Here is a 10,142-nt window from a genome sequence, read left to right as displayed (position 1 = left end):
CGGGTTCTCCCTCCGCCCGGTTCCTTTTCTAGTCTTTCGTCCACGTGTGGATTTTATTCGATTTTTCACCGTAAAGATTGAATACAAATCTGGAGCAAATGGCCTCTTCTTTCGAGCAGATGAGAGCGAACGTGGGGAAGCTCCTACGCGGAATCGATAGGTATGGATGCCCGTTAAACGGACTGATAACCGGACTAGCTAGCTAACGTTAGCTTAATTTAACCTGCTAATGTTAAGCTAAAGTAGCAGCAAGCCCATTCACAGGGTGTGTGCAAGTTTCAAACATCAAATTCAGTCTAAGTCTTTTCGAGGTCTTTCTAATGCCAGTTTCAATTAAATATAATACCAATTTCGCAAATGAAATAAACGTGAAAGTGAAAACAACTAACGTTAGAGATGTCAAAATATACAGAGGCTCTGCATGACTGGGCTGAAAACAGTTCCCATCCTTAAACGGTTTAACACTTCTAAAACTGACTTCATGACTTTAAAATATGTTTTTACCTGTATTAAAGCCCTTCAAGGCCTTGTGTTTAGATAATGTGATTCAAGACTTAGGACGACTTCTTCTCAGTTTGATTTTGTTGCGGTAGCTAGCTGACCAGCTCCGACAAACTAACGTTAGCTTCAACAAATTGGCACTTCTCAGCAGTGTAGTTGAGAGACTGATGATTAAAAACAAGTTTACCAACGTTAGTTATTCGAGACTTCTACCAAGTTTCCTTTGTGTTATTGTTGTTATTCGCTACCCAAATCAAAGATGGAAGCTCAGCCTCCTTGTGACAGCTGCTGCCACACTGCCAGATGCTGTAGCTAAACTGATGTTGCATGCTCTTTATAATGCATACAAACCATATTCAGAATGTAGGAAGTATAATTGACAGTGGTACTAGCAGTAATACTGATTTATTCCCACAGTGATACGCACAGATGACTCAATATAGTAACAAAGCACAATGATGGCGCTGCTTACATACAATAGAATATATCCATAACATACAGAAACGTATAGTAAATAACATCCAGTGGATTGTCATTAAGATGCTAATCCCTTTGCAGAAACACTAAAGCCATCTGCACCTGAACATACATAATGAGCTGTGTCTGTTCTCCCAGGTACAACCCAGAGAACCTGGCCACGCTGGAGCGCTATGTGGAGACACAAGCCAAAGAGAACGCCTACGACCTGGAAGCCAACCTGGCTGTCTTAAAGCTGTAAGTCACTCTGTCAGTCTGTTTGGCTTGGCAGCCGGTGTGGCAGATTAATACCAGCCACCACCCAAATATCTGGCAATATTGGCTGACAGCCTGACACTGGTACATTGTGTAATCTATCATCCACATTGGTAGACAACGATTATTTGGAGGTTCTGTTCAAAAATCTTGTTGGCTGGTAAAGGAGTCAAAGTGGTGGTGAATTTTTGGATGTGTGCTAGCCATGCATCAAATTTATCTCTGTTTGCTTGTCTTTCTCATGTTGTCTTTCTCATGTCTCATATTGTTTTTCACAGCATGTTGTATGCAGTGTTGTATAGCTTTTTCACTGTTTTCTGGTGCTGTGATAGTTACCATTCTCAACATGAGTAAAAATTGTGTTTTGGTGCATTAAAACATACACTGAAGTGCGTAGTAATATTTAACATTCATGATGAAAATGTTATTTTACAGTTCTGAGCAACAAATTATATTCCTGAGCGCAGCGGTTCTCAAAGTGGGGTCCAGGGACCACCCGGAGTCATTGAGCGGGCTTCAGGTGGTCCCCAGCAAAATATTTAATTTCACTATTGTTTAAGCACCAGAAATTAACCCAGGGAGAGAATGTATAAGAATGATTAATCTAATTGTAGGCTGCATCTCTCCCCACTATTATCTCCCACCTTACTGTACAGTTATCAAATGGGGGTCCATGGCCCTAACGTGTATCTATTTGGGGGTCCATGACTTAAAGAGTTTGAGAACCCCAGCCATAACACGATGTATGAGGTGTAAAGGCGACGGCTCTAATCCGCAGTTCGTGTCCTGTAGGTACCAGTTCAACCCCGCCTACTTCCAGACGAACGTGACGTCCCAGATCCTGCTGAAGGCCCTGACCAACCTGCCGCACACAGACTTCACCCTCTGCAAGTGCATGATCGACCAGACACACGTATCCTTTTGGTGCCGTTTCCACAAGTTCCTAGCGTCCAGTGGATGTGCTCTTGTAGCTTCTCCGTACAAATAAGGTTTACTTCAGTGTCGCTGTGTAGAACATGCTGCACCAAGATTAGGTTTTTAATTCTCACTGGGGCCAAACACATGTGTGCAAGTTTGTTGATCAGAAAGGTCTCAGGGTCAACCGGAATGGCTAAGTGATGATGCTAGTGCTGAAACGATTCCTCGATCAACAGAAAATTAGGTTTATAGGTAACTGAATGAATGTGAGTCAGTGGAGCCTCCTCACACATATTACTACACAGGAGTGAGTGTATGTGTGAGTGTGTTTGGTAGTTGTTCAGAGCTGGGAGGGGGAGTGGGGTCTGTTTTGGGGTCGGGGTGCGTTTCCTTGACTACAGTGTCGCAGCAAGAGGAACGCCCCATCAGACAGATCCTGTACCTGGGGAACCTGCTGGAGACCTGCCACTTCCAGAGCTTCTGGGTACGCCACACACACACACACACACACACACACACACACACACACACCTACAGTTACATACACATTATGTTATCGTTCTGAATTAATTCCTTCAGGTTGAACAAGCTGTTCACATAAATGCTGAATACAGTGGTCTGATAAGGTGTTTACATTCATCAAAGCAGCTAATCAGAATAAATGTTGAGAAGAATATTTTAGACTTTCCATAAACTCGTTGACGACACTTGAACTAACAAACATGCGCAGGAGGAATATTACATGCGCAGGAGGAATATTACATGTCCCAACCAATCAAACTAGTCTGTTAAAGCATTTACATGGTTACTAGCCACTAATGTTCTCTTACTGATCAGACTCTCAATAGTTTTTATTCAATTCAATACGTTTATTGTCCCCGAAGAGAAATGTGCTTTGCAAGCAGGTTTACAAAAGTTAAAAGAATACAGTCCACAAATCAAACTCAACAAACAGTCATGAGATTAAAAACTGGCAGGAGACACCTAGCTGTAAAAGTGCATAATGTGGGTCTGGGTCAGTGGCCTGTAAACATGTAAGAATATTAATAAATAAGTTAAGGTTATTTACGCAGATTCAAAAGATCCACACAGTGTGTATGGGTGTATCTCTCTCTCTCTCTCTCTCTCTCTCTCTCTCTCTCTCTCTCTCTCTCTCTCACAAATACAGACCGCAGTTTCTGTTTGCCTTTCGATTCCTGTTCTACACAATCAGCTGTTTATCATGGTCTCACATCCTTAATATGTCATCTGTCTTTCTGTTGCTTTCCTTCTTCTTCTCATCCCTTTTTTCACTCCTCATCCTCTCCAAACTGTCCTCTTTATGAAAGTGTTTGTCCTCTTCTGATGTCTTCTAATCCCCTTCACCTCCCTTTTCCCCCCTGACAGACGAGTCTGGAGGAGAACAGAGAGCTCATCGACGGCATCACTGGCTTCGAGGACTCCGTGCGCAAGTGTGAGTATAATATCATTTAATTGATCACACTGAGGGTGAGCTCTTACAGTATATGAACGGAGGGGGCACTTCTCCTCCTCCTGCTTTTCCCTGCATAACATCTGTGGAAAAAATAGCAAAAGTCCATCCCAAATATGAAAGCATATGTATTAAATGAATAAAAACCCAATTTTCAGACATCTTAGATTGTTGAGATCAAGACTTTATCACCAAAAATGAATTTCTGTTTTTTGTATTTGGCAATAAAAGCAATTCTGACTCTGATATTCTGAGATTCTGATATTGCTGTCGTATAAACATTCACTGTTGTTTAATTCTTCTTCTCTTCCAGTCATCTGCCATGTAGTGGGCATCACCTACCAGAACATTGAGCACCGGTTACTGGCTGAGATGCTGGGAGACCCTCTGGGTAAGAACCTGGACCACTTCATCAGTCTAGAGAACCACGGTCCTGCCAGAGAGATGTTTGACTGGAAGTGTATAAACTTGTGTTGTCACAGCATTTATAATAGCTGATCTTGCCATTCCTTTGAGACAGTAAAATGCCTTTTTATAATCCGCCACCATGGTATAGGTACACCATGTTATGCGGGACATTATGTCGTCATGGGACATCTGTGTGTGTGTGTGTGTGTGTGTGTAGAAGCATTTGCAACCTTCCAGTCACCAGCCCTCTCTCTCTCTCTCTCTCTCCCTCTCTCTCTCTCTCTCTCTCTCTCCCTCTCTCTCCCTCTCTCCCTCTCTCTCCCTCTCTCCCTCTCTCCCTCTCTCCAGACACGCAGGTGAAGGTTTGGATGAGTAAGTACGGCTGGACGGAGAACGAGGACGGACAGATCTTCATCTACAACCAGGAGGAGAGCGTCAAGCCCAAGAACATCGTGGAGAAGATCGACTTTGAGAGTGAGTGGCGCCGCGCAAACTGACGAATGAATAAAGTTCCCCTCCAAGCTTATTTTTTTGGATGATTCAGCCTGTGTCCCTCCCTTAATCCGCGCCTCCTGTTTGTAACTGAACTGCATTTAATAAGTGAAAGCATGACGTGATTTCTAGCATTAATCTGGTCAGCCTATGTTATATAAAGAGCAGGCAGGTCTGATATTTTGTAATTGAGTGTATATTGGTTTCCATGCTGTTTTCAGTGTCTTGAAGTCCAAGCTTAACGTTCTTAACCCGTTTTCTCCTCCTTTCTTTCTCTTATTCACTTCTTTCCTTCTACACTTCTGTCCTTGCTTTCCTCTCCACAGGTGTATCCAGCATCATGGCTACATCTCAGTGATGCAAACACACACACACACACACACACACAACAAATCATCACAGAGAAAGTCTTTTACAACCAGGTCATTTTTTTTTCTCAATACACTCTTTTCGCAATAAATGTAATTTATCATTACACCCCGTGTCTCTGTCTCTGTCTCTGTGTGGTTCTCTTGGCAGCTCTGAATGTTCTTGAAAGCTTATCATCATCTGCTTCTTCCACAGAACAGTTATCAGAGCTCCTTCCCTTGGAAATGTCCACCAGTTATTCCCAGAAATTAATCATTTCCTCGTTTATCCCAGTGTTAATAACAGGGTGTTGGCTATACAGCGTCTATCAAGCATAATAAAGAGTTGACAAGAATCAGGATTAATGCATCAGCTTAGTCATCATGTCTAGTTTTATGTAAATTACATCAGACTGTACTTTCCTGCATGTTGGGCATGTAATTATTTAATTGATGTGGGATTTCCCGTGTTTGTAACGCAGAGCTACAGTATGACGTTTGACAGAATGAGTAATGCCCACTCAGGTTTCAGGCATTTTATAGTCTGATCATTGCCGGTAAAGTAGTGCAGCGGTTCCTAAAGTGGGGTTCAGGGACCCCCCAGGAGTCCTTGAGGGAGTTCCACTGGGTCCACCAACAAAATGCAGATTAGTTTAATTTCACTATTAATTCACGCACTAGAAGTTACCAACATGAGAGAATGTGTAACGATGACTGTTTTGACCAGAGGTTTCCGTCTCCCCACCCACAGCAGAGACAGAAAACTAAGGTTCCCTCAGGTCGTTTCCAGCAAAATTAAGATTAATTTAATTTAAATGTTATTGCATTCCCTTGGTGCGAGAATGTGTAATGACCAGCCATTTCACACACTCTTTCATACACTGTCATCTATTCACCTACAGTATAAATGGACACAAAAGTCCTCTAAAAGAGGCTACCTGTGACAGGTTTGAGAACACCTGGTCTGAAGCGTCTTTACTTGGAGGTCTTTGACATGAAAAGGTATCATGGGAACCCCTAGTCTAAAAAATCTGGGGTCAATTATGGGGAAAAGGTTTGTGAACCCCTGGTTTAAAGCATCTCCGTCTGGAGATCCTTGAAATGAAAAACTTTGACAAGCCCTGTTCTAAAATATATCAGTTTCAGAGTCCTTGTCATGAAAAAGTGGGAACCCCTGGTCTGAAGTGTCTCTATTTGGTGGTCTTTGACATGAAAAGGTTTAGGAACCCCTGGTTTAGAGTTCCAGGGGGACCCCAGCAAGTTGGTGAATTGTTAAACCTCACCATTATTTCATTTACAAGAAGTTAACACCATTAGAGAACTGTTGAATGACTGTTTTGATCATAGTAATATAATAATATAATAATAATATTCTCAGATTCGAGTTCGAGAGACAAAATCTCGTCAGCTCCGTGATATGAAAAAGTTTGAGAATCACTGGTCTAAAGTGTCTATTTGGGATCCTCGACATGAAAAGGTTTGGGAACCTCTGCAGTGGTGAATCCGGTCTAAATGAACACAGGACGGCTGCAGCAGCTACCACACACACACACACACACACACACACACACACACACACACACACACACACACACACACACACACACACACACCTTTCTGTCCAGGTGAACATCTAGGCTACCTGTGCAGCTTTCTAGAAGGGGCGTGGCTTGCTGTGCTTTTTTGCAGAGGTGAAAAGGCAGACAACTCGGAAGCCGAAGTTTTGTTTGGAGAGTCAACAGACATCAGGCAACATTTGGGCTTGAAACTAAAACGCATTAGTGAGGCCATGAGTGTGTCGTCGGAAGGCTCCGGGCCCCCGGCCGCCGAGGACGACGTGGACTCGGTCGGCTCGGCGGACGAGCTGCTGGGCTCCCAGTCCCGCCGCTGGCTGGCGGATCTGCTGGACGGGAACATGGCCCAGGACGCCGGGGACGTGAACACCGTGGGCCGGGACGGGCTGTTCGTGGACTACCACTTCCCCCTGGGCGACCTGGAGCTGAAGGCCGGGGTGAAGTGGAAACGACCCAAGGTACAGAAAACAAGATGAGCTTGAACCTGCGAGGAGAATTTGAAACGTTTGTCCTGATTGCACTAGATGGAAAAAAAACTCTTGCGAAAAAGGAATATAGAGATTGTATTTTTTGGGATAATTTTGGGATAATTTGGGAAGGATTCTGTAGCTAATTGTTTGCATCACAGCAGGAGTATAAACTGTAGCTTATAGAGTCAGTTTTGTCATATTTTATTTACTTTTATCATGATTATCTTTATTATTCATTGTTGTTCTATACATATGTGCTGGTAATAACTATATTATTCTTTGTTTTCCATTGTAATTGCTTCAGTGTATGGGGATCCTAACAATAATATTATACTATTATACAATTATACTAATAGTAACACCGTAGGAGATAACAAAATACCACAAAGTCTAAGTCACTATAACTAACTGTTGAGTAGCCTACCATACATATACTGTAAGTCTCTATAGGAATATAATAGGAATATTATAGTGATACCATAAATACCATAAAGTAGGCTACTATAAGGTCAGTATAAACTCACTGTTGAGTACCACAGACACACTATAAAGTCCCTATAGGAACATAATATTGATACCATGGGAGATACAAAAATGCCATAAAGTACTCTAAGGTCAGTATAAACTAACTGTATGTATTAGTATATAGGAGTATTATAGTGATGTGTTGTTAGGGATCTCTCAGCATACCTAATAGCAGGCTGTTACAGTTGAATAAGTAAATGCAGCTAAGGGGGTTTTACTTGCTTTAATTGCTGATAGTGCATGACACCCAAGCATAGGCTGATATGGAAAGACATTCACTGCCAATGAATCATACATTACATTAATCTCTGTGTTAGTGGGATATTACATGTCATATATAATTAGCAGTGGACCATGTCAGATGTGTAAGGGAGATATTTTGCGTTGGCAGGATATCACAGCTCCTTCCTCTGGACTCAATAGATGACTGATGAATGATGGGTGTGCCGTAAAGAAAGCACATGGATGTTTGAGAGATATTAAACATAATTGAAGGCCTGGAGGCCAACAGGTGGCCTGAGAGATACAGACCAACGCTGTCCCTAAACAACCTCTTCTTCTTCTTCATCATCTTCTCTTCTCTTCTCGTCTCTTCTCTTTTCTTCTCTTCTCTTTAAGTTAGGGTAGGGCAGGACATGGCTGGGATAAGATCTAACCTGCTGGTATATTTACACAGGACCTTGTTATATAAATACTTGACAGGCAATCAAAAGAGAGAATCTCCACATGAAACAACAGCAGCAGTCTGTAATGGCGGTGAGGAAGGAGAGTTAATGTTGACTGAAGGCCGTAATACAGGGCAACTTTCTGGTGCAACATAAATGGGCAACTTTGCCATAAGTAATGACCAACAGAGTTATTTTTATCACACTCTTTTTACTTTTAGTGCCCTAATCTAAACCATGTAATAACAATAACAACAATAATACACTTTGTTACAGCACTTCTAAGTATGCATTAAGTGAAAAGAGGACATATGTCCAGTTTACTGATCCATGTTCCTGTTTAAGGTGCCGTTGCATATCAAATTCCCAAAGAGGACTCTTGAAAAAACAACAGTGTAAATAAACACAGATGAGACACATCTACTCTTGCATAGTATCAGATTTATGTAATATGCTTTGGGGCGTTTTTTACTTCAGTGCTGCTAACAGTAATCACAGTGAAGAACGTCTTCTCAGATATTACTGTCCAGCCCATGTGGGACTCAGTCAGCTTTATCTGTATCAAAACAAAATGAAACCAAGTGTGGAGATGGATCTGGTTCCACAAGACTACAGTCAGTCTGAGGCCGCATCCCTGCTGTACTACATATGGTTATCTCTTTTTTATTCAGCATGGCTACTCCTCACTCCTTTATTATTCTGTCCTTCCTGGGACAGCAGGAAGGCTGAGCAGACTGCAGAGTGCGAGAACCAGGATGAAAAGGGTCTGCAGGGCTAAGATCAAGTGACTCGCCTAAAGGCACTTAAACAGGTTTTTACAGGAAGAAAGAATGTTAGTAATTAGCTTCCCCTACTTGTTCAGCAATTTGAACCGGTGTTGTGTCACAATTTGCATCCCCTAAGAAAATGTTTTCTTCACCTCAATTTCACGCCAGGGAGGAAAATAACAAAATCATTTCAATTTTTGTGGATTGTTTTCCCATCATCGGCTTTTCAAACAGAGAATCAACGTTTTAAAAACAATTCACAAGGTCAAAGTCGACCTAAATTAACTCTCGCTTGTTTAAGATCTCATTATCATTATATTAAGTTCATCAAAGCTAAACTCCACACATACAGTATGTCTGGTTGTAACCACACACTCAAGGCCCAGGACTGTGGATTCAATAGAGGTTTTTTTTGTGGATAGTAAAACATATTTGTGGTTTGTTTTTTTTTACTTATGGATCATGGTATACACATTTGTGGATTATACTTTTAGATTTATGTATTATTGATGCAGTCTCCAGCATCTCTTGACCGAGAGGATATGCTTATCTTTTCTCTACCATTCAGTTGTACAGCAGCTACACAGTAGTGTTCGTATCATTTATTAAACACATTTCCCCCGTGATAATGTTCCTGTGCAGTGTCAAAACAACAACACACACACCGAGGACGCAACAAGGACAAACCGCCACAGAAAACACAATTTGTAGGGGATACAGACTCGGCCACAACACCGGCACTCTTTTACCCTGCCTCTCTAACTTAAGACACTCTTTCACAGCACTATCTCGATGAAAAGGTGAATCACTGAGAAACACTGAAATTTCAAAAACGCACTGAGAGCTTTTCTGGCTTGAAGGCAAGTTTGTTTTGAAATTGACCTTTACCCTGCCACCACCCCCTCATATATTATCTATAATTATCTCATCTTATTTTTCGTCTTGTTTTTCATTCCAGAAATCCTTTTTAAATCGTCGTGTCCATCAGTGTGTCACATAGTCTTCCACCAATCAGCCAATCCACCAGCAGGATGCACACAGAGCCTGCTAAACTGGTCCTGACTGTCATTCACACATACAAACACACACAAACAAGCATACACACACACACACACACACACACACACACACACACACACAAAGAGCCCCTGTACACCACTCTTTTGACACTGAACGGTGCTTCCATTACAGTTTTCTGAATACCTACTTTAAAATCGTAATTAGTGTCATAATCCACTGGAATACTGCTGTAATCTGATTACTTTAGGTTAG

The 10,142-nt window shown here is 41.9% G+C and overlaps 2 protein-coding genes across 3 annotated transcripts in view; both read left to right on the top strand.

Moving 5' to 3' along the window:
- Window positions 1-4,997, top strand: eif3k (eukaryotic translation initiation factor 3, subunit K). Of its 2 annotated transcripts, none has more exons than XM_078284140.1 (8): window positions 1-160; window positions 1,117-1,215; window positions 2,026-2,146; window positions 2,561-2,635; window positions 3,538-3,604; window positions 3,936-4,013; window positions 4,379-4,504; window positions 4,849-4,997. In XM_078284140.1, the coding sequence occupies exons 1-8, from the start codon at window positions 99-101 to the stop codon at window positions 4,878-4,880; spliced, it is 660 nt and encodes a 219-aa protein (XP_078140266.1). In that variant the 5' UTR covers window positions 1-98; the 3' UTR covers window positions 4,881-4,997. The 2 variants fall into 2 exon arrangements, with proteins under 2 accessions (XP_078140266.1, XP_078140265.1); XM_078284139.1 differs by having other exon boundaries at window positions 2,558-2,635.
- A 1,640-nt stretch (window positions 4,998-6,637) lies between these two features.
- Window positions 6,638-10,142, top strand: part of LOC139931624 (calpain-9) — a 19,116-nt gene continuing 15,611 nt past the window's right edge. The window contains exon 1 of the mRNA XM_078283949.1: window positions 6,638-6,901. Within this exon, the coding sequence (XP_078140075.1) occupies window positions 6,659-6,901 (243 nt within the window). The 5' untranslated portion in view covers window positions 6,638-6,658. The remainder of the gene's footprint in view (window positions 6,902-10,142) is intronic.

The sequence above is a fragment of the Centroberyx gerrardi genome, chromosome 6, assembly GCF_048128805.1.
Source record: "Centroberyx gerrardi isolate f3 chromosome 6, fCenGer3.hap1.cur.20231027, whole genome shotgun sequence".
Lineage (NCBI taxonomy): Eukaryota > Metazoa > Chordata > Actinopteri > Beryciformes > Berycidae > Centroberyx > Centroberyx gerrardi.
Note: the sequence above shows the minus strand (reverse complement) of the source record. Positions and strands in the feature narration are given on the sequence as shown.

Excerpts from the sequence above, each read along its gene's own strand:
- eif3k (XM_078284139.1), top strand. The coding sequence starts at position 99 with ATGGCCTCTTCTTTCGAGCAGATGAGAGCGAACGTGGGGAAGCTCCTA. Across the intron at positions 4,014-4,378 it reads GATGCTGGGAGACCCTCTGG|ACACGCAGGTGAAGGTTTGG; the intron begins GTAAGAACCTGG and ends CCCTCTCTCCAG. Across the intron at positions 4,505-4,848 it reads GGAGAAGATCGACTTTGAGA|GTGTATCCAGCATCATGGCT; the intron begins GTGAGTGGCGCC and ends TCCTCTCCACAG.